Consider the following 25,211-nt stretch of genomic DNA (forward strand, 5'->3'; position numbering starts at 1 on the left):
TTAAGTATTATTTTGTGTATTATTATATTCATCATTGTCATGTTTCGTCTGCAGTTAGCAGGTTTAATACAACAGAACGCCATTTCTCTTGATCCTGTGCCTTTCTGACGCATTCACGTCAGAAAGTAATCCATGTTGCTCTGGGCCTCCCTCTTCCTCTGTTTCCATCCACTTTTCCTCCTAAAAGCTGTCTTTGTATACCATCTTTCCCGAGTATATGACCAATATATTTTACTTTCAGTGTTTTAATTGTGTTTAGTAGTAGTTTATTACAATTCTTCAGTTTAAAAAATTTGAGTGTTGGTTTTAAAATCTGTCAATGAGGCTTTTAACATTCTTCTGTATAACCAGAGATCAAATGCTTCTAATTTCTCTGATGAAGTTTTAGTTAAAGTCCATGTCTCAGATGCATACAGCAGGGTAGACCAAACATTGCATTTTATCATTGTTTTCCTTTCTTTATTTTTTTATTTGAAATAATTTTGATATATTTTCATATGATTTCCTAGCAATATCAGTTTAAAAAAAAAAAATCATTATCATTTATTAAATTTTCAAACTGCATCTGACCAAGATATACCATATTTAATACCTGTTCCAAAGGTCTGCCATCTATTGTAAGGATCATTTGAGGAACTGGCTGCTTTTTGCTCATTACCATTGCTTTGTTTTTTCTACATTCATTTGAATTCCATATAGTTTACCTTTATCATTCCGTACAGTTAGTACTTGTTGGAGGTTATTTGTGTTTACTGCTAACAAGGATGTATCATCAGCATATCGTATGTTTATGTTGAGACCTCCTATAGATAACCCTGCCATACCCTCGACTTCTCCACAAAAATCTTTGGTATATGAATTAAACAGACTTGGTGACAATACACAACCTCGTCTTACTCCTTTTTTAATATTAAATGTTTCTGTCGCTCCCCAATCAGTTTTTGTGACGGCTGTTTGTTTCCAATACATGTTGGAATGATTTGTAGGTCTTTCCAATGTATGCCGATTTCTTACAGACATTCAATCATTTTGTAATGCTTGAATCTATAAAAAAGCTTTGGTATAATCTATAAAGCATAGATACATATCTTGATTGGTCTGTAGCCTACTTGTCGAGAAGTCATTCTCTTCTTCCCTGGAGTTAAGGCCTGGAGTTGTTGCAGAGGGCCGAACCTCTCCATTCGGTTCCTTACATCATTTATGAATTCATTGTTAATTATGGGTAAGTACATGATGGGGCTTCTATTTCGTCTATGGTGGCTGGCCACAACTCTTTTTCGTCAAGAGAGTGCCCCTTGGATGTGCCACACACTTTAGTGCCCTGCCCTCAAAGCCATTGACTTGAAAACGGTCATTTTTCTGCCATTCCAGTCTTTGTGCACTTCAGGGCCGATGTCCCCTATACAATAGCCCTTTGAGACTACTAGTACCCTCTAACTTAGTTTAGCCCTTCAGCCGAGATGGTTTACCGTTGTATACCAATCAGTGTGTACTACCGACCAGTGCGCCTATCCACATCTATCTTAACGAAGATATGTAGCATGACAGGTTTACAAAATGTACTACTCATCACAAGCTACACCATACAGGGTTTCCCACACATTCATTTATTTGTGGCGGCCCGCCACGAAAGAATTACGTCCGCCACAAATACAAAAATAAAAATAAAAAAAATAATTTTTTATTTTTTCGTCCTCTCCAGCTTCTCAGGCAAATCATATAGTTGATGTAGATGCCCATATCGGCTGTTCAGATTTACTTTACAAAAGAGAAGTGTAGGATACTTCTCTTGCTGCCTTATTTGTATTTGACTTTATTAAATGTATTTATATTAGAAACACAACATGTGTTTATAACAAAGGGTGCAAAGTCTGCAGGCAGTAGGAAACACATGGTTAAGTGTAGGGAGTAAAACTGATGGCAGTCTAAAGTTCAAGATTTTTGGAGCTCTTTGTTCAGTGGATCAGATGTTTGATGAAGCTCTGTGTCTATCTACCACCACTACTGTTTTCTGTTTATTTGTTACTGACTGTGGCAGGACACCTCTGCCTCTGTTTCACTTTATGTTGCTGGTAAATAATATGGTTGTAGTAGTAGGCTAAAGTTAAATTATTTAGTATGCGCTAATTAAAGGGGCAGAGCTTTGAGACATTTTAGCTTTTATATTTTATAAGATATATTTTTTGTAAGAACCACAATTAATAAATATATTTCAGTGAATAACTCATTGTTAAAATCTGTATATAAATATGTACATAAAGTGTTGTAATTATATTGTAAAATGGATGGATGGATGGACGTTTAAAACAAAACTGTTATTATTAATTAGTAAGTATACATTTTTTGAGCCTTTTTAGAAAAAATCAAATCATTGTAGTAAATTATGCAAATTACTCGATGATGTCATGGTGACCACGCCCATAGCCACGCCCCCACCGCCACAGGTATCTTGGCAGTTTATGGGAAACACTGCCATACATACATACATCTTCTATCGGTTGTCCCTTATTTATGTATTATTAATGTATTGTAACCTATAGTATTATTATATATTGTTTATATTTAATTATTCATATGTATAAAAGGTTGCTACTTATGTTGCTGACGTATATATGAAGTAATACGGCATTTACTGTTTTTCGGTGCATAGAACATGCAGCACTCAGCATATATACATATACACACACACAATATACATATACACATTTACCTACACACATATACTGAACAACAACACTTTTGTTTTTGCTCCCATTTTTCATGACAAAAACGTTTACTGTATACACAAAAGACCTATTCCTCTCAAATATTGTTCACAAATCTGTCTAAATATGTATTAGTGTGCCGTAGGCTGCCAATGATAAAAGGCCACTCTGAAATGTGCAGTTTTACTTTATTAGAGGACTGGAGGGGTCAGAAAAGCAGTCCGTATCTGGTGTGACAACCATTTTCCTCACACAGTGCAACACATCTCCTTAGTATAGATGATAAAAAGGAATATAGTTTGAACAGTGCAAAATTGTTACTGCTGCACTTGTTTGCATCTTTGCATTTTCTTAAAAAAATAAAGCAAAACAAAAAAAAGACACTGTAGACCAGTGGTGTCTAAAGACCAGCCTGAGGGCCCTTTTCAGTCAACAGATTGTTTTATATTGATTTGACCCTCCACTTATGAATATTTTAATATTAATCAGCTAAAATATAACATATCGATATCACTGGTGGTGTAAATGTCCATGCTTTTGCCTTTCATGGCAGAGGTCATAGGTTCTAATCCCGACTAGGGCTGCAACTAACGATTCATTTGATAATCGATTAATCTGTCGATTATTACTTCGATTAATAATCGGATAAAAGAGACAAACTACATTTCTATCCTTTCCAGTATTTTATTGAAAAAAAACAGCATACTGGCACCATACTTATTTTGATTATTGTTTCTCAGCTGTTTGTACATGTTGTAGTTTATAAATAAAGGTTTATTTAAAAACAACAAAAAAAACAAAACAAAAAACTTTTTTTTTTTTTTTTAAAAGCCTCTGCGCATGCGCATAGCATAGATCCAATGAATCGATGACTAAATTAATCGGCAACTATTTTTATAATCGATTTTAATCAATTTAATCGATTAGTTGTTGCAGCCCTAATCCCGACCAAGTGCAAATGAAACAAAACATTAAAAAGCTAAGACCGAACAGCTCATGCGATTAAATCTGAGGCGACCCCTGAAAGTCTAAAGTGAAAGAAAATGATACACGGGAATCTAAAACACACGGCTTATAATATAGTACACTGATAAACATTTTAGTTGGTTTTAGCATAGTCAATGCACAAACAGTATGAAAGTGGCTCACCACTAAATCTACATTTTAAATATGGGAATTGTGTTTACTGAAGAATTACCTCCCGCCCCCCAAACAACTTAAAGTTTATTTGCTGAGTTTTATAAATCATTTAACTTCTTGCACAAAGGCAAAGCAGTTTTGTGTTTTGCATTGTTTTTCTTTGCTGTGCAGAAAATCAACCGAACTGTGATGTTAAAACCTCAATTATGGTACCCTTACACCCCGTTAGGACTGATGGTAGCGGTAAGGTAGGAATGTAATGTCCGTCAATATTTCAGATCATTAAAATAGGTCATCCTTGTTTAAATGGAATGTTGGGGACCTTTACGCGGCTGCTTGGAAGGCGATCACTTTCCAATGTGTTTTGTCAACATAGTAAAATGTAACCGGGAGCAAGTTGCAAACAGTTCTGAAACTATTCCTCCCCTTCAAAAATAACTAAAATGTATCTTTTACTTTGAGACTGTATTCAAGTCAGCCACTGTCAGAGGTCGAGGAAAGGCTTCATCGTGCAAACTGGTTTAAAGAAACCTCATCCTTTGAGACTCAGGATGCATTTTGCCTCAAACAGATAATTTGATAGTTCAGATCACTTTCTGACTGGGATGCGTCACGTAACCTTACACAGCTCCTCAGGCCTGTGCGTGAATAAACCCACTTAGTGGTGAACAAGATCAGCGTTTGAAGCAATCACACACATTCATACATAGCAGAGGGCTATGCACAGGTGTTCACTTAAAATGTGGCCTAATATGAAATACTCATCTGTCATGGAGAACATTCTGCAAACGAGTGTCATGTAGAATGACTTCTTGTTCAAAGTATATTGTCACTATTGAGCGAAAATTACAAAAGACGCCAAGTACGGTGGCAGAATGTCAGAACAATTTAGGACCCACAAAAGGAGGTGTGCCGGAGACAACAACAAGTCAGGTGACTTACGCTGCATTTGAGAAGGCTGAGAAATTGTACTAATGCTGCATTCCACACTGCTGAGAAGTAGGAAATGTTTTAGTTGAATATTCCAAAAGACAAAATGGTGGCGCTGTGATTAAACTCCAAAGTTTGACCCATAACACAGAAACATCTCAAATAATACGCTCTACAAAACATCTGCTGTAACTTTGGAGTGATCGCTACAGAATTTGGTATGTCCTTCAAAGAGACTAATCTGAGCAAGATTGGTTAAAAAAACATGGCTGTCGTCAACCAAAACGTCTTTGCAGGGACACAGGTGGAACTTGGCAACTAATTGGCTGTAAGTCATTGACCATTTGTCTAATGGAATAAACTTCCTGAAGATGTCAGACTTTCCCCAACTCTGACTACTTTTAAAACTAGACTGAAGACTTTTATGTTCACCTTAGCTTTCAGCTAAATCTTTTAATCTTTTAACTTTTAACGTCTGCACTGTTTTTATTTTTATTGTCTGCATTTTAGTTTTGCTTTTATTTTCTTTCATTTCACTTTGTTGTCTGTGAAGCACTTTGAGTCTGCCTTGTGTATGAAAAGCGCTATACAAATAAAGTTGCCTTGCCTTGCCTAATGATTATAAAACTTTGAGGATAATTATAGTACAAGCATGCTTGCAGGTATTCCTATTCCTATTCCACATATGTCATTAGGGAATTAGTTTGGGTTAATTGTGGAATCTAGTACCAGCAACAAATAGAAGTATAATTACACAGTGGAACCTCAACTTAAGAGTGGTCCCAACTTAAGAGTATTTTGAGATAAGAGCTGTCTCTAAGCTAATTGTTTTATGCTTTTAAAGGCCTACTGAAACCCACTACTACCGACCACGCAGTCTGATAGTTTATATATCAATGATGAAATCTTAACATTGCAACACATGCCAATACGGCCGGGTTAACTTATAAAGTGCAATTTTAAATTTCCCGCTAAACTTCCGGTTGAAAATGTCTATGTATGATGACGTATGCGCGTGACGTCAATCGTTGAAACGGAAGTATGCGGACACATTGAATCCTATACAAAGGTTGAAAGGCTCCTCACATTTCCCCATTGTTTTCAATGCAGCTAGAGCGATTCGGACTGAGAAAGCGACGATTACCCCATTAATTTGAGCGAGGATGAAAGGATCGTGGATGAGCAATGTTAGAGTGAAGGACTAGAATGCAGCGCAAGACATATCTTTTTTCGCTCTGACCGTAACTTAGGTACAAGCTGGCTCATTGGATTCCACACTCTCTCCTTTTTCTATTGTGGATCACGGATTTGTATTTTAAACCACCTCGGATACTATATCCTCTTGAAAATGAGAGTCGAGAACGCGAAATGGACATTCACAGTGACTTTTATCTCCACGACAATACATCGGCGAAACACTTTAGCTACAGAGCTAACGTGATAGCATCGTGCTTAACTGCATATAGAAACAAAATAAATAAACCCCTGACTGGAAGGATAGATAGAAAATCAACAATACTATGAAACCATGGACCTGTAAATACACGGTTAATGCTTTCCAGCCTGGCGAAGGTTAACAATGCTGTTGCTAACGACGCCATTGAAGCTAACTCACATAGCTATGCTAAAAACATTAGCTATCCACCTACGCCAGCCAGCCCTCATCTGCTCATCAACACCCGTGCTCACCTGCGTTCCAGCGATCGACGGTGCGACGAAGGACTTCACCCGATCACAGATGCGGTCAGCTGCCCGGAGACGGAGGAAGTTAAGGTGAGTTCGGCGGCTAGCGCGTCTGCTATCCATCTCAAAGTCCTCCTGGTTGTGTTGCTGTAGTCCGCCGCTAATACACCGATCCCACCTACAACTTTCTTCTTTGCAGTCTTCATTGTTCATTAAACAAATTGCAAAAGATTCACCAACACAGATGTCCAGAATACTGTGGAATTTTGAGATGAAAACAGAGCTTTTTGTATTGGATTCAATGGCGTCCGAATACTTCCGTTTCAACGATTGACGTCACGCGCATACTTCATCATACATAGACGTTTTCAACCGGAAGTTTAGCGGGAAATTTAAAATTGCACTTTATAAGTTAACCCGGCCGTATTGGCATGTGTTGCAATGTTAAGATTTCATCATTGATATATAAACTATCAGACTGCGTGGTCGGTAGTAGTGGGTTTAAGTAGGCCTTTAAATTGATTTCAATTCATTTCAATAGGCGACATGGATTTAAGATACAAATGTCTTGATTTAAGAGCTCTGTTACAGAACCAATTAAGGTAGTATTTTGTTGTTGTTAAGTTTTAAAAATATATGTATATTTTAATTGAAATTTTTCCATTCACATTGAGGCCAGATTTCATTATCGCTGTAAATTAGGGGTACATTGATGTTACCAAATGCAGATAATTCATAGACAGTAGGGGTGTAATGATTAATCGATCCATTGTTATCTCAATTTAATTTTCCTTAGATTTAACTCCATCGATCTGTGTACGGCAAGTTTTTCCGTCCATAAAAGAGGTATCAATCCCACATTGTTTTAGAAGATAATTGATAAATCTTATCGATACTGGAAAAAGGAGGACATTGGATTTAAATCGGCACATAAGGACGTTAAACATTTTTCAAGTCTGTCTGCCCGTCTGCTATGTCATCGCCATCAGTAGGCAAAACAAGAATGGAGGCTAGCGTGGTTGGCTGACAACAAAGGCAACGCAAATGTAACAAGACAACATCATAAATTACAAAACTACAATTTTCAGCCACAGCACGATTGCAAAAGCCACAACCCAATAATGCAAATACGCAACACAAATTTAAGCCACAAAGGATGCGATGGACACGACAGAAGTTAACAAAGCAAAATACGGTGACGGACCAACTTCCAGAACAAAGCAAATTAGTATTATTAAAAAACTAAATAAAAAAAAAGAAGAAGTTATTTACAACTGAAAAAATGGTCACATTTCACCTTTCCAACTTCGTTTCATTGCACCGTTTTCAACTTTCCGTCTCAGGAAGTTGGTGAGTCTTCAAAATGTGTCCACTGTCACTTCTGTTCCGTCTTTGTATTCTAGTTTTGGCTTATAGATGTTGTGTTATGTGTCATTGTGTTATGTTATTGTGTTGTTTGTATTTGCTGTGACTGTTCTCTGCTATCGTAGCTATCCGCCATTCTTGTTTGGCCGACTGATGGCGATGGTGTCAGACAGGCAGACAGACTTCAATAACGTTTAACGTCGTTATCATAAAAGATGTTAAACTTCTTATAAAATCTGCCGGTCAACCTAAAGAGTTTTTCGCACTTTATTCAAATAAGATGTGAATGCATTGGCAACTCATTGTTGTTTACTTCCATCATTCATTTGTATCCAATTCCCTTACAAGTAATACCAGGAATATAGAAAACCTCACCTGCAGTGTCCAGCATCCAGTATGTATTTCACAGTCAGACTGGTTGATTTATTTGTTTGCTAAGAAGTTACTGAATCGATTTCAACACACTGAATCGTATAATTATAAAACAATAATTTAGTCCCTGAATCGTATCAGCAACCACAAATTCTGACTTGAATTGAATCATTGTTAAAATTAATCATGACATCCCTAATCTATAGCTATACAGTAATTACCTTAAAGAGCGGATGACCTAAATCGGGGGTCTGCAACCCGTGGCTCTAGAGCCGCCTGCGGCTCTTTAGCATCGCCCTAGTGGCTCCCTGGAGCTTTTTCGAAAATGTATGAAATCAGATTTTTTTTGTTTTAAAATGGTTTCTTTAGAAGGACAAACATGACACAAACCTTATTAATTGTTAGCAATCCTACGGTTTTAATTAAACATGCTTCACTGATGAGACTATTTGGCGAGCACCGTTTTGTCCTACTAATTTTGGCAGTCCTAGAACTCACCGTAGTTTGTTTAAATGTACACTTTATCTGATGCTGCCACAGAAATATGTGTTTTATACCAGTGGTCCCCAACCTTTTTGTAACTGCGGACCGGTAAACGCTTGAAAATTTGTCCCACAGATCGGGGTGGGGGCAGTATGGTTGTTTTATTTTTTTTGTCATACAAAAATACAATCATGTGTGCTTATCCCTGCAGACTGTATTGATCTATATTGATATATAATGTAGGAACCAGAAATATTAATAACAGAAAGAAACAACCCATTTGTGCGAATGAGTGTGAATGAGTGTAAATGGGGGAGGGAGGTTTTTTGGGTTGGCGCACTAATTGTAAGTGTATCTTTTGTTTTTTATGTAGATTTAATAAAAATAAATAAAACATTTTTGTGTGCGGCTCGGTACCAATCGATCCACGGACCGGTACCGGGCCGCGGCCCGATGGTTGGGGACCACTGTTTTATACCACTCCTTTGTCTCATTTTGTCCACCAAATGTTTTATGCAGTGAGTTAATACACAAAGGTGAGCTATGTTGATGTTATTGACTTGTGTGGAGTGTGAATCAGACATATTTGGTCACTGCATCACTGCAAGCTAATCAATGCTAACATGCTCTTTAGGCTAGCTGTATGTAGATATTGCATCATTATGCCTTGTTTTTAGGTATATTTGAGCTAATTTAAATTTCCTTTACTTATTTCCTCTGTGTATTTAATCTATATTTCTCATGACACACTGTTTGTAATATTGGCTGCATTTCTGATAGCTGTTTGTGTGCCATGTTGTTCCAGACCACAGCAAACGTTATCCGGCTTGCAAAGATTGTGATAAATCCATTAGAAGAAGACAGCCTGCTGTTTTCTTGGACAAGCACGTCTATTTCTTTAGCCATTCTTTTTTTTTTTTGTCCTGTGTAGCTTCTCAGGCAAATCATATAGTTGATGTAGATGCCCATATCGGCTGTACAAATTTACTTTACAAAAGAGAAGTGTGGGATACTTCTCTTGTTGCCTTATTTGTTTATTAAATGTATTTATATTATCATTTGGTGCAGCCGGGCCGGAGCACCTTTAGCCATTCTAAGCCAGTAATTTCCAGGAGTTATCTCACCCTCTGGGAAGCCTCCGTGTTGCTAATGTATCTTTCCAATGTTGTAAAAATGTGTCTCATTTTGTTCAAACTACAAGTGTTCACAAAGTACACAGAAGAAGAATTATGATGAACATCTGGACCCCTTTTTTCTTTATTGAGACAAAGATTATTTATGTATTTAATATTTGTTTGCTTACTATGGTATATTATTTATGTGTTCACTGTTCTGTTACAGAGAACAAGGAAATTGGATAAAATTGCCAAGGTATGAAAAGGGGTAGGATTAAATAAGCTCTGCTCCTTCCTACTCCTTTTCGGGTGTGCTGTAATGAAACAACTAGGATTGTGTGATGTATTACATTGTATCGTATGCATGTTCGAAATAAACTCGAACTGAACTGAACTGAAATTAAATATGGCTCCTTCAACATTTCGGGTTGCCGACCCCTAAGATAAATAGTGATTTGTTGAAGTGTTTTATGGACTTTTAGTGAGTTTGTAGGTGCAGCAAAGTCAGAGTACCTAAACACTGTAAACTACCCAGTTGACTTGACTCCAACACTGATGCAGAGAGACGCACACTCACCTCTTTGTGGTCTTGATGTTCTCTGTGATGACCTTCCCTGACAGCCCCGCTTCTCCTGGCAAAGGGCACAGCGTAATGCGTGTTCCGGCCTTGCCCCGCTGACCCCTGCAGCCCCTCCAGGAGTCGCATTAGCAGGATGTTCTCAGGGAGCTCCTCCACCGTCCTCACCCTGACAGGGGTTCTGCACTCCGGGCAGAACAGCTGCGAGTGTGCCGCCTCCTGCCTCTGCAAACAGGCCTTACAGAACGTGTGCTGGCAGGGCAGCACCTTGGCGGACCCGTCCAGCTGCTCCGAACACAGGGGGCATTCCAGGAGGGCCGTCAGGGATGGGTCCTCCATTTTTTTTTTTTTATTGTGTTAGGGAATGGAGCTCCTCACACACCTAATCCACCATGCTGCAAGGTAAGTGGAAGGATATTAGGCCATGTCCACACGAACACAGATACTTAATAAACGCTTACTTATCTCTGCATTTAGGCCTCTTTTCCACACGCAGACGCATACTTTTGTCATTTAAAAATGCAGACTTTTACAAACGCTGGCCAAAGTGTAGAGTTCCAAAACTCTCCGCTTAGTGTATGCGTGTACACGGCACAAACGGAGACTTGTGATGATGTCACGGTTGTACGCTGTTATTTCCAAACTCAACAACACTGCCTTGCTGGCTTTAAACACACTGTAAGAGGACTTACTGTATGTTTGAACGTAAACATGCTGCTCTTTTCAATCAACATTAATAAAAAAGACAAATCAAAATGGGTTTTGCGACACTCCTGCCGGCGCTAATGACAGTCAGCTGTTTTGGATATGATGGCTGTGGAACCTCCACCTGATGAGACAACTTTGACAGGCAAGACTTTTTGCTGTGTGTCATAACAAAAGGTGCAACATTATCTTATGTTTTTAGTCCTTGTTTAACGACAAATCATGAAGTAAAGTGTTGCTTTTATTTTTGTAGTAAAAAGTGACCAAGCAACTTTAATGTAGCGTCCTCCTTGTAGTGTGTACTGATGTTAAAGACAATATACACTTAATTACACATTTACCATATCACTAAATCCACGATTAAACGCTTTATAATTCCCTTAAACATGCAAAAGGGTTTCTTTGGCTCGTTAGTGCGTGTTGATTTTAGAAATAATGTACACTTTACTGCACATGATGTAATTCATCACCATGTTGCTGAACATGTGTTGATTCTATGAGTGTTGTGTTTCAGCAGCACAGGCGTGCATGCGCTCTTTAATAATGTTCCCAGGGCTCTGTGTACGTGCAGGCTGGTTTTAAAGACAATGTACATGTCATTGTGAGCCTAAAGTCGATCAAAATAAACATAATAGGAGGTGTAATGCCACCAAGTCAGATATTGCTGCTTTTTTCAGGCTTCTGATTGGACAAAATGTGCACGACAGCAGGTGTATGTGTTTGTGTAACAAGCCTTTTGGCTTTTTGTGCCATCCATTTGCCTTTATAAAGCATTACATGGATTCGATTCTTTAAGATGTCAATAAACTTCTCAATCAATCAATGTGTGTAGACATAGACAGTTTTGTCATAAATGTAAGTTTTTCAATACCCGACCTGTTTTTTGTGCCTTTAAAAAAAGAATTAGAACTCTAAGACACTTTCTACCTCTAACAACCAAAACGCTGTGAAAACTTAGATGCTGTGTTCCAAATTTGGATTATTTATGGAACTTGTGTGAGCCTATGGCTTTACATTTTGTTACATATATATATATATATATATATTTTGCATTCTATTTTAGTTACTTTATTGAGTTTACAACCCCCTGGCGCTGTTTTGTACTGTTTTTGTATTATTTCTGTACTTGTTTTATTATTTCTTGATTGTATTGATTTGTTGCATATAATAAATAAAGGTTTATAAAATAAAAAAAACTAAACAAAAAAAAAGTTTTGAAACTACACTTGTGTGGATGGAGATTGTTTTCTTTCTTTCTTTAGTTTATTTCGAACATGAACACACTTACAGCATAATACATCGCACAATTTCCTATCATTTCACTTTACATCATGTCCGAAAAGGAGTAGGAAGAAGCAAAGCTTATTTATTCCTACCCCTTTCCCACTTCAGAGCGTTTACAAATATATACATTCATTTACTGACTTTTTTTTTTTTAATAGCAAAATGACATCCATGAATGAGTAATACAACAGTTTTGTAATATATAATTGAGTCAGTCATTCTTAACATACTGAGATAAAGAATATCTTATTTTCAATAAGGTTGAAAGTGTTTCTCATAATTATTCTTCTTTGTAAGCACTATTAATTTGAACAAGCTCTTAAACTGGATCATATCAGTACAATGTTTAACTTCTTTACTTAATCCATTCCATAATTTAATTCCACATACTGATATGCTAAAAGGTTCTAAGTGTTGCACGTGCATACAAATGTTTTAAATTAGATTTTCCTCTAAGGTTATATTTCTCCTCTTTAGTTGAGAAGAATGGTTGTACATTCTTTGGTAGCAGGTTATAGTTTGCTTTGTACATAATTTTAGCTGTTTGCAATTTTACCAAATCATCTAACTTTAATATTTTTGACTCACTAAATAAAGTGTTTGTATGTTCTCTTTATCCAACATTATGTATCAGTCTAATTGATCGTTTTTGTAACACGGTTTTAACCCCAAATATGTGTTTTTGAAACTCTCCGTGTTCGTGTGGACATGGCCTTAGAGCAGTGGTTCTTAACCTGGGTTCGATCGAACCCTAGGGGTTCGGTGAGTCGGGCTCCGGGGTTCGGCGGAGATCAAGACACACCCGACTCATCGTGTAAATAAAAACTTCTCCCTATCGGCGTATTAAGGATACGGCAACAGCAGAAGTCAGACTGATTTGCAGGTGTGTAATTTGTTGTGAGTTCATGCACTGTGTTGGTTTTGTTGTTTGAACAAGGTGATGTTCATGCACGGTTCATTTTGTGCACCAGTAAAAAAACATGGTAACACTTTAGTATGGGGAACATATTCACCATTAATGAGTTGCTTATTAACATGCAAATTAGTAACATATTGGCTCTTAACTAGTCATAACGGGCGGTATAGCTCGGTTGGTAGAGTGGCCGTGCCAGCAACTTGAGGGTTCCAGGTTCGATCCCTGCTTCCGCCATCCTAGTCACTGCCGTTGTGTCATTGGGCAAGACACTTTACCCACCTGCTCCCAGTGCCACCCACACTGGTTTAAATGTAACTTAGATATTGGGTTTCACTATGTAAAGCGCTTTGAGTCACTACAATAAAAGCGCTATATAAATATCATTCACTTCACTTCACATTATTAAGTACTTACTAATGCCTTATTCGGCATGGCCTTATTATAACCCTAGCCCTCTAACCCATACTTGCCAACCCTCCCGTTTTTAGCGGGAGAATCCCGATATTCAGCGCCTCTCCCGACAACCTCCCGGCAGAGATTTTCTCCTGACAAACTCCCGGTATTCAGCCGGAGCTGGAGGCCACGCCCCCTCCAGCTCAATGCGGACCTGAGACTGAGTGGGGACAGCCTGTTCTCACGTCCGCTTTCCCACAAAATAAACAGCTTGCCTGCCCAAAGACGTCATAACATCTAGGGCTTTTATAGAGTGCACAACTGCGCACACAACAAGGAGACGAAGCAGAAGATCGAGGAAATTACAGACATGGCGGCCGAAATGATATACTCATCATGAACGGAGAAGTTAAACAGGACAATACTGCCATCTAATGGATAGCCACTGGAACACTGAAATTCAAGTTGTTTTTTTTTAATTTTTTTTTTAATGTAAATAAAATTAAAAAAAAAAAATATATATATATATATATATATATATATATATATATATATATATATATAGGAAATACTCGAGTTGGTGAATTCTAGCTGTAAATAACCACCCCCCCGCCCCCCCCACCTCCCGATATTGGAGGTCTCAAGGTTGGCAAGTATGCTCTAACACTGGCCCTAACCCAGTGGTCCCCAACCTTTTTGGAACCGCGGACTGGTTTAAATGTAACTTAGATATTGGGTTTCACTATGTAAAGCGCTTTGACTCACTAGAGAAAAAGCGCTATACAAATATCATTCACTTCACATTATTAAGTACTTATTAATGCCTTATTCGGCATGGCCTTATTATAACCCTAACCCTCTAACCCTGGCCCTAACTCTCTAACCCAGTAGTCCCCAACCTTTTTGGAACCGCGGACCGGTCAACGCTTGAAAATTTGTCACACGGACCGGGGGTATACAATCATGTGTGCTTACGGATTGTATCCCTGCAGACTGTATTGATCCATCCATCCATCCATTTCCTACCGCTTATTCCCTTCGGGGTCGCTGGAGCCTATCTCAGCTACAATCGGGCGGAAGGCGGGGTACACCCTGGACAAGTCGCCATCTCATCGCAGACTGTATTGATCTATATTGACATTAGGGCTGCAACAACTAATCGATTAAAATCGATTATCAAAATAGTTGGCGATTAATTTAGTCATCGATTCGTTGGAACTATGCTATGCATGCGCGGAAGCTTTTTATTTTATTTTATTTTTTATAAACCTTTATTTATAAACTGCAACATTTACAAACAGCTGAGAAACAATAATCAAAATAAGTACAAAAACAGTACAAAACAGCGCCAGGGCGGCGCTGAGGCTACGTCTCATGAGGTGGCGTAAGCTAGCCAATGATAAGGTCATGTGCAGCTCACGTGACGACGCCGTCTCCTTTGCTGGAAACGTTCGAAAAATGGCGCAGGAAAACAGTACAGATAGTTCAACGGAAAAACATCTTGAGGTTTGTTTGAGAAAAGTGTACGACCTAAGTCGTCAAAAGTGTGGGAACACTTTACTTTAAAGACTTCAAAGAAGACCGTTTCCTGCAAAATGGCACGGAAGTACAACATTGCTTCAGGAGCACCTGAAGAGGAAACATGTTGGAGCCATGGATGAAGGGAAGAACTCACGGTACGTAACTTTTTAAGTCCATAGTGGCAACAGGCATTCATGATTTCAGCTTTTTTGTGAGTAACGTTAACGTTATGCCTTTGTTGCAACGCGGGGCTGATAATGGGTCTCCGGCACATTTGACTCCGTTTTGAGAGAGAAAACGCACGGTTACCAATTTCGAAATAAACGTAACGGACAGAAATATCTCAGGTTCTTTTCATAATGGATCAATGTAGCCAGGCCCGATAAAGCTATATAAATATATTTAGATTTGAGTGACGCTTTAGTATAACTAAACGTTATGAAGGTGCTGGAATATTTCATGCTATTATTCAGAGGCAGCCTAAAATGAATCCTTTATTATTCACAACAGAAACGTGTACAATATCTGATTCAGTTCTGATCTTATGAGTTACATTTCTGTGTTATTATTAGTGTATGCTGCACCCCCAATGTCCAGAACATGGTGCCAGTATGCAGTTTTTTTTTTCAATAAAATACTGGAAAGGATAGAAATGTAGTTTGTCTCTTTTATCCGATTATTAATCGATTAATCGAAGTAATAATCGACAGATTAATTATTAAATGAATCGTTAGTTGCAGCCCTAATTGATATATAATGTAGGTGCACTAATTGTAAGTGTGTCTTGTGTTTTTTATGTTGATTTTCTTTTCTTGTGCGGCCCGGTGTTGTACCGAAATCTGTTACCCATCGGAATTTGTAACTCCAGGGGGCGATGTTCCCATGGCGTTTGTTTGATGGTTAAACGGCAAGCCCAAAGAGGAGGAGAAGAAGAACGCTTGCGTGAATGGCGTAAACTATCCTTAATGCTGAAATTCTGACAACTGACGTTTCAGCATTAAGGATAGTATTATTATAGTAATATAGACATATTCTGGAAATCAATGACTTACTTTCATTATAGTAAAAGTCCATTGTATCGTGTAAATGGCGTAAACTATCCTTAATGCTGAAACGTCAGTTGTCAAAATTTCAGCATTAATAAATGAATTAATTAATCCGGAAAATGTATGTGTGTGAGAGAGAATCAACAGCTGATACAATGGACTCATACTATAATGAAAGTAAGTCATTGATTTCCAGAATATGTGTAATGTATTAATGCTGAAATTCTGACAACTGATGTTTCAGCATTAAGGATAGTTTACGCCATTTACGCAAGCGTTCTTCTTCTCCTCCTCTTTGGGCTTGCCGTTTAACCATCAAACAAACGCCATGGGAACATCGCCCCCTGGAGTTACAAATTCCGATGGGTAACAGATTTAGGTACAACACCGGTACCAATCGATCCACGGACCGGTGGTTGGGGACCCCTGCTCTAACCCGAACCCTAACCAAATAACTCTAAATTAAGTATTTGTTACTTAGATTATGTTCCCCTAGTGTCCAAAAAACTGTAAATTAAGCCTTTGTTACTTAAAATATGCTCCCCATACTAAAGTGTTACCAAAAACATATAATAACTTTATCTTGAATTTGAAAAAAAAGGAGGGTTCTGTGAATGCGCATATGAAACTGGTGGGGTTCGGTACCTCCAACAAGGTTAAGAACCACTGCCTTAGAGGCAACAAAAAAATGCAGTCTACCTCGTAAAAAAATAATAGTTTAAACGCCTTCTGTAACACCAATTATGTCATCTGTATCATTTAAAAGTAGCTAATGTTTGAATACTAGTGACATGCTCACATGGGCTGCCACAACACGTCAGCTAATCTGACATTCATAGTGAGAGTGAAACGTTACCTCAGGTAAATCAGCGTTTGTGGACAACTTACACGGTCGTCTACAGGCTGCCAAACAAACTCCAACTGTACGAAAGAGCCCTTCTTCTTCTCCTCCGCCGCCGCCGCCGCCATGACGTCCTGCGTGACACTCAGCGGAGGCTAATGGCGACCAGGACGCACCTGAAAGAGCGTGGAAACTACAAAGGTTTGAAGGCAACAGGTAACAATGCGGCCCCGCTAGCGCCCGTCGCGCTCAACAGGAACTGTGTCGAATTTCACTACACCGCCGACTTTAACCCTTAATGGGCCAAGAAAGCATTTGCCAAGCAGGTAATTAAGCAGACAGGGCGAAAGGACTGTTTACTTATTTAAGATTTGCTAATGTTACCTCATTTCCGCATTCTCTCAGCTGTGACCGCATCACAAAAAACACGGTTGATGTCTTAAAACACTTTGGATTAGTTGTTTAAATAAATGTCTTCAGATGAGCACATTCTCAATTCCAATTAAATATTGAGCAAGTATTTTCTATAAATATATAAATGACAGTGTTGACAGTCTTGTTATATGTCATGGTCTCCCTCTGCTGGTGCGTTTACTGACCATGCAGCCTCCTTGCATCACCTGCAGGCTAACCATCCTTTCCTTTATTATTTTTTGAAAATATTATTTTCCAGGGAGGGGCTTTATTATTTGTTTGTACATAATGTCATTGCAATTCTGTCATATCTTGAATTGTTTACTTCCCCAAATTGCTAATATGCTGCATGGTAAAGTTAAAAGTTAAAACAATGTTCTGTAACAGCTTCTTCCCTCAGACCATAAAACTCTTGAACGCATCATAATAATCCCCTCAATTCCCCCCCAAAAACGGGGTAACTCGCTGGAATATAAAGACAATATAACATACATACATAAACTTGGATGCATGTGCAAAAGTGCAATATATTTATCTGTGCAGTAATGAAATCTATTTATTTATATCTGCACCTTATTGCTCTTTTATCCTGCACTACAGCGAGCTAATTAGGGGTGTGGGAAAAAACGATTCGAATTCAAATCGCGATTCTCACGTTGTACGATTCAGTATCGATTCTCATTTTTCAAAAATCGATTTTCTTTTTTTTCTTTTTTCTTAATCAATCCAACAAAACAATACACAGCAATACCATAACAATGCAATCCAATTCCAAAACCAAACTCGACCCAGCAACACTCAGAACAGCAATAAACAGAGCAATTGAGGGGAGACACAAACACGACACAGAACAGTCCAAAAGTAGTGAAACAAAAATTAATATTATCAACAACAGTATCAATATTAGTAACAATTTCAACATAGCAGTGATTAAATTCCTTTATTGACATTATCATTAGACATTTATAAAAAAAAATAATGAACAATAGTGTCACAGTGGCTTACACTTGCATCGCATCTCATAAGCTTGACAACACACTGTGTCCAATATTGTCACAAAGATAAAATAAGTCATATTTTTGGTTCATTTAATAGTTAAAACAAATTTACATTATTGCAATCAGTTGATAAAACATTGTCCTTTACAATTATAAAACATTTTTACAAAAATCTACTACTCTGCTTGCATGTCAGCAGACTGGGGTCGGTCCTGCTGAAATCCTATGTATTGAATGAATAGAGAATTGTTTTGAATCGGAAAAATATCGTTTTTGAATCGAGAATCGCGTTGAATCGAAAAAAATCGATTTATAATGGAATTGTGACCCCAAGAATCGATATTGAATCGAATCGTGGGACACCCAAAGATTCGCAGCCCTAGAGCTAATGCAACAAAATTTCATTCTTATCTGTACCGTAGAGTTCAAATTTGAATGACATTAAAAGGAAGTCTAAATTAAAACAAAAGCACTATGTTTACGCTGGTCAAATGTCTATATCAGGGGTCTATGACGTTTTCCAGGCCAAGGACCCCCAAACTGTGGGAGAAAAGGAGCGGGTACCCCGTTCTTATACACTATATTGCCAAAAGTATTTGGCACACCTGCCTTGACTCACATATGAACTTGAAGTGCCATCTCATTCCTAACCCATAGGGTTCAACATGATGTGGGTCCACCTTTTGCAGCTATTACAGCTTCAACTCTTCTGGGAAGGCTGTCCACAAGGTTGCGGAGTGCGTTTATAGGAATTTTCCACCATTCTTCCAAAAGCGCATTGGTGAGGTCACACACTGATGTTGGTCGAGAAGGCCTGGCTCTCAGTCTCCGTTCTAATTAATCCCAAAGGTGTTCTATCGGGTTCAGGTCAGGACTCTGTGTAGGCCAGTCAAGTTCATCCACACCAGACTCTGTCATCCATGTCTTTATGGACCTTGCTTTGTGCACTGGTGCACAGTCATGTTGGAAGAGGAAGGGGCCCGCTCCAAACTGTTCCCACAAGGTTGTGAGCATGGAATTGTCCAAAATGTTTTGGTATTCTGGAACATTCAAAGTTCCTTTCACTGGAACTCCTGAAAAACAACCCCACACCATAATTCCTCCTCCACCAAATTTCACACTTGGCACAATGCAGTCCGAAATGTACCGTTCTCCTGGCAGCCTCCAAACCCAAGGGCATCCATCAGATTGCCAGATGGAAAAGCGTGATTCATCACTCCAGAGAAGGCGTCTCCACTGCTCTAGAGTTCAGTGGCGACGTGCTTTACACCAGTCTTTTTCAACCACTGTGCCGCGGCACACTAGTGTGCCGTGAGATACAGTCTGGTGTGCCGTGGGAGATTATCTAATTTCACCTATTTGGGTTAAAAATGTTTTTTGCAAACCAGTAATTATAATCCGCAAATGATGTGTTGTTGTTGAGTGTCAGTGCTGTCTAGAGCTCGGCAGACTTACCACGTTATACTTTTCCACATCAGTAGGTGGTAGCAGGTAGCTAATTGCTTTGTAGATGTCTGAAACAGCGGGAGGCAGTGTGAAGGTAAAAAGGTACCTAATGCTTAAACCAAAAATAAACAAAAAGTGAGTGCACCTAAGAAAAGACATTGAAGCTTAGGGAAGGCTATGCAGAACGAAACTAAAACTGAACTGGCTACAAAGTAAACAAAAACAGAATGCCGGACGACAGCAAAGACTTACTGTGGAGCAAAGACGGCGTCCACAATGTACATCGAACATGACATGACAATCAACAATGTCCCCACAAAGAAGGATAAAAACAACTGAAATAGTCTTGATTGCTAAAACAAAGTAGATGTGGGAAATATCGCTCAAAGGAAGACATGAAACTGCTACAGGAAAATACCAAAAAAAGAAAAAAAGCCACCAAAACAGGAGCGCAAGACAAGAACTAAAACACTACACACAGGAAAACAGAAAACAACTCCAATCTCCAAATAAGTCAAATAAGATGTGACAGGTGGTGACAGTATACCTACTTTGAGACATGAGCTATAGTCATGCATGCTTGGTTATGGTTTAAAGTCATATCCAACAATTGCCATGATTTTTTACTGTCAACTGAGTTTGTTTTTTAATGATTTCTGTTGGTGGTGTGCCTCCGCATTTTTTCAACGCAAAAAATGTGCCTTGGCTCAAAAAAGGTTGAAAAACACTGCTTTACACCACTGCATCCAACACTTTGCATTGGACTTGGTGATGTATGGCTTAGACGCAGCTGATCGGCCATGGAAACCCATTCCATGAAGCTCTCTGCGTACTGTACGTGGGCTAATTGGAAGGTCAAATTAAATTTGGAGCTCTGTCGCAACTGACTGTGCAGAAAGTCGGCAACCTCTTTGCACGATGCGCTTCAGCATCCGCTGACCCCTCTCTGTCAGTTTACGTGGCCTATCACTTCATGACTGAGTTGCTGTTGTTCCCAAACTCTTCCATTTTATTATAATAAAGCCGACAGTTAACTTTGGAATATTTAGGAGCAAGGAAATTTCTCGACTGGATTTGTTGCACAGGTGGCATCCTATGACAGTTCCACGCTGGAAATCACTGAGCTCCTGAGAGCGGCCCATTCTTTCACAAATGTTTGTAGAAACAGTCTCCATGCCTAAGTGCTTGATTTTATACACCTGTGGCCGGGCCAAGTGATTTGGACACCTGATTCTCATCATTTGGATGGGTGGCCAAATACTTTTGGCAATACAGTGTATATCCTGTATAAAATTGTGTACCTTGTTATTGTGCAATACTACTATATTCAAATAGCTAGCCGGCAACTGGCGCGCTAATTGCTAGCTGGCAGCTTTTTCCGTTAATCGCTAGATATCTTAGATTTGTTCAGATCAATATAGAAATATAATTATTTATTTTATGGTTTTATTTTAAACCAAGGTACAGTGAGTAGGGTGACCACACCACTGTATTTTTGAAACTACACTAGAGTGTGTTGCATCCATTCTTGTGCTCATTTAAAGACATGTAAATTAGTGGAAATATTTGCAAGGAGATATAAAAAATATATAAAAGTTAAACGGACCCCCGTTGAAGACCTCTAGTCTGGGCATGAGAATTGTGTTGTTGTTAAGAACAAACAAAATTACTCATCAAAGAGCATCTGTCAAGTACCTATTGCAAAAAATACTCTTGATTAATTGATTGATTGATTTAAACTTTTATTAGTAGATTGCACTCTCTATGTGAGGAGTGTCCAAAGTGTGGCCTGGGGGCCATTTTTGTCTCACAGCTTGTTTTTTATTGGCCAGTGACACATTTTACAAACAATATAAACACTTCCTGGATTAGAACATTACACAAAAAAAATGGAACTCGCCTAATTAAATCCCTCCAAAATGGCTGACGCACAGGTATGTCGTAGTGTTTATCAGGGGTTTCAAACTCACTATAACTGGGGGCCGCTGGAGGTAGAGTCCAGGTGAGGCTTAATTGATTCATTAAGTTCAGAATAACGTTTTAACCATGTGACTAAATTTGTTAACTACTTCCAAGGAAGCTATATTGAACCTGAGCTAAAGTGAAATGAAATGTAAAAAAAAATACATTCTGTCACTGTTGAGTTGCCCAGGAGATGGTCAGAGACACTTCAGCTTGCTTCTAAAAGTTATTCTTTGTGTTGTCCAACGTATGTTTGTTGTGCTGTTTTTTTATGTCGAGATTGACATAATTTATTTAACTATTAGCCGCCCAGGATGTGTATTACTTATATGTACTGTATATATATATATATGTATATGTCTGTGTGTATATGTGTATATGCATGTATATACTGTATATATATATATGTGTGTATATATGTATATATATTTGTATATATGTATATGTGTGTATATATATGTGTATATATGTATATACAAAACCAGTGAAGTTGGCACGTTGTGTAAATCGTGAATAAAAACAGAATACATCCATCCATCCATCTTCTTCCGCTTATCTGAGGTTGGGTCGCGGGGGCAGCAGCCTAAGCAGGGAAGCCCAGACTTCCCTCTCCCCAGCCACTTCGTCCAGCTCCTCCCGGGGGATCCCGAGGCGTTCCCAGGCCAGCCGGGAGACATAGTCTTCCCAACGTGTCCTGGGTCTTCCCCGTGGCCTCCTACCGGTCGGACGTGCCCTAAACACCTCCCTAGGGAGGCGCTCGGGTAGCATCCTGACCAGATGCCCGAACCACCTCATCTGGCTCCTCTCCATGTGGAGGAGCAGCGGCTTTACTTTGAGCTCCTACCGTATGGCAGAGCTTCTCACCCTATCTCTAAGGGAGAGCCCCGCCACCCGGTGGAGGAAACTCATTTCGGTCGCTTGTACCCGTGATCTTGTCCTTTCGGTCATAACCCAAAGCTCATGACCATAGGTGAGGATGGGAACGTAGATGGACCGGTAAATTGAGAGCTTTGCCTTCCGGCTCAGCTCCTTCTTCACCACAACGGATCGATACAGCGTCCGCATTACTGAAGACTCCGCACCGATCCGCCTGTCGATCTCACGATCCACTCTTCCCTCACTCATGAACAAGACTCCGAGGTACTTGAACTCCTCCACTTGGGGCAAGATCTCCTCCGCAACCCGGAGATGGCACTCCACCCTTTTCCGGGCGAGAACCATGGACTCGGACTTGGAGGTGCTGATTCCCATCCCAGTCGCTTCACACTCAGCTGCGAACCGATCCAGTGAGAGCTGAAGATCCTGGCCAGATGAAGCCATCAGGACCACATCATCTGCAAAAAGCAGAGACCTAATCCTGCAGCCACCAAACCAGATCCCCTCAACGCCTTGACTGCGCCGAGAAATTCTGTCCATAAAAGTTATAAACAGAATGGGTGACAAAGGGCAGCCTTGGCGGAGTCCAACCCACACTGGAAACGTGTCCGACTTACTGCCGGCAATGCGGACCAAGCTCTGGCACTGATCATACAGGGAGCAAACCTCCACAATCAGACAGTCCGATACCCCATACTCTATGAGCACTCCCCACAGGACTTCCCGAGGGACACGGTCGAATGCCTTCTCCAAGTCCACAAAGCACATGTAGACTGGTTGGGCAAACTCCCACGCACCCTCAAGGACCCTGCCGAGAGTATAGAGCTGGTCCACAGTTCCACGACCAGGACGAAAACCACACTGTTCCTGAATCCGAGGTTCGACTATCCGGCGTAGCCTCCGATTTGAAAATCTTTTTCAATTTATATTCAATTGAATAGACTGCAAAGACAAGATATTTAATGGTCGAACTGAGAAAATTGTTTTTTTTTGCAAATAATCATCAACTTAGAATTTAATGGCAGCAACACATTGCAAAAAAGTGGGCACAGGGGCATTTTTACCACTGTGTTACATGGCCTTTCCTTTTAACAACACTCAGTAAACGTTTGGGAACTGAGGAGACCAATTTTTGAAGCCTCCATCCATCCATCCATTTTCTACCGCTTGTCCCTTTTAGGGTCGCGGGGGGTCGCTGGAGCCTATCTCAGCCCAAATTTTTTGAAGCTTTTCAAATGGAATTCTTTCCCATTTTTGCTTGATGTACAGCTTAAGTTGTTCAACAGTATTTTACGCTTCATATTGCGCCACACATTTTCAAGGGGAGACAGGTCTGCATTACAGGCAGGCCAGTCTAGTACCCGCACTCTTTTACTGCGAAGCCACGCTGTTGTAACACGTGCAGAATGTGGCTTGGCATTGTCTTGCTGAAATAACAATTTGAACAATTTCCCTTGTGGATCATTAAAGTTTGTCTAAGTCTAAGTCTCTAAGTCAGTGTTTTTCAACCTTTTTTGAGCCAAGGCACATTTTTTTCATTGAAAAAATCCTGAGGCACACCACAAGCAGAAATCATTAAAAAACAAAACTCAGTAGCCGATATTGACAATAAAAAGTTGTTCTCGCAATTGTTGGATATGAATTTAAACCACAACCAAGCATGCATCACTATAGCTCTTGTCTCAAAGTAGGTGTACTGTCACGACCTGTCACATCACGCCGTGATTTATTTTTAGTTTTTTTGTGTTTTTCTGTGGGTAGTGTTTTAGTCCTTCGCTTGCGCTCCTATTTTGGTGTTTTTTCCTGTTGTTTTGGTATTTTCCTGTTGCAATTTCATGTCTTCCTTGAGCGCTATTCTCCACACCTGCTTAGCTTTCGCAATCCAGACTATTTAAATTGTGCGGACGCTTTCTTTCTTTGTGGGAACATTGTTGATGGTCATGTCATGTACAGATGTACTTTGTGGACGCCGTCTCTGCTCCACACACTGTAAGTCTTTGCTGTCGTCCAGCATTTTGTGTTTTGTTTACTTTGCAGCCAGTTCAGTTTTAGTTTTGTTTTGCATAGCCATGCCTAAGCTTCAATGCCTTTTCTTTTTGGTTTAAGCATAAGATACCTTATTACCTGTACGCTGCTTCCCACTGTCGTCTGCATATTGTGATCACGACACGACGTGTTCCCGACATCGGAAGAGTATACGTGGTTACTCTGCCGAGTTCTCGACAGTAAAGACACTCAAACAACGACACATTATTTACGGATTATAATTACTTGTGTACAAAAAAATATTTTTTAACCCAATTAGGTGAAATTACATAATCTCCCACGGCACACCAGACTGTATATCACGGCACAATAGTGTGCCCCGGCACAGTGGTTGAAAAACACTGCTCTAAGTCTATAAGCAAAAAAAAAAAAGACGTTCCTTGGATGGCAACA

The 25,211-nt window shown here is 39.4% G+C and overlaps 1 protein-coding gene across 4 annotated transcripts in view; it reads right to left on the bottom strand.

Moving 5' to 3' along the window:
* sh3rf2 (SH3 domain containing ring finger 2) overlaps positions 1-17,658 on the bottom strand; it is a 65,376-nt gene extending 47,718 nt beyond the window's left edge. Inside the window, exons 1-3 of one of the 4 annotated variants that reach the window (XM_062045855.1) lie at positions 17,461-17,658; positions 17,124-17,252; positions 10,371-10,765 (exon numbers count right to left, since the gene is read on the bottom strand). In XM_062045855.1, the coding sequence (XP_061901839.1) occupies positions 10,371-10,709 (339 nt within the window). In that variant the 5' untranslated portion in view covers positions 10,710-10,765; positions 17,124-17,252; positions 17,461-17,658. The other 3 variants (XM_062045856.1, XM_062045854.1, XM_062045857.1) reach the window with 3 other exon arrangements.
* Positions 17,659-25,211: the final 7,553 nt, after the last annotated feature.

Source organism: Entelurus aequoreus, linkage group LG04 (genome assembly GCF_033978785.1).
Source record: "Entelurus aequoreus isolate RoL-2023_Sb linkage group LG04, RoL_Eaeq_v1.1, whole genome shotgun sequence".
NCBI classification, from domain to species: domain Eukaryota; kingdom Metazoa; phylum Chordata; class Actinopteri; order Syngnathiformes; family Syngnathidae; genus Entelurus; species Entelurus aequoreus.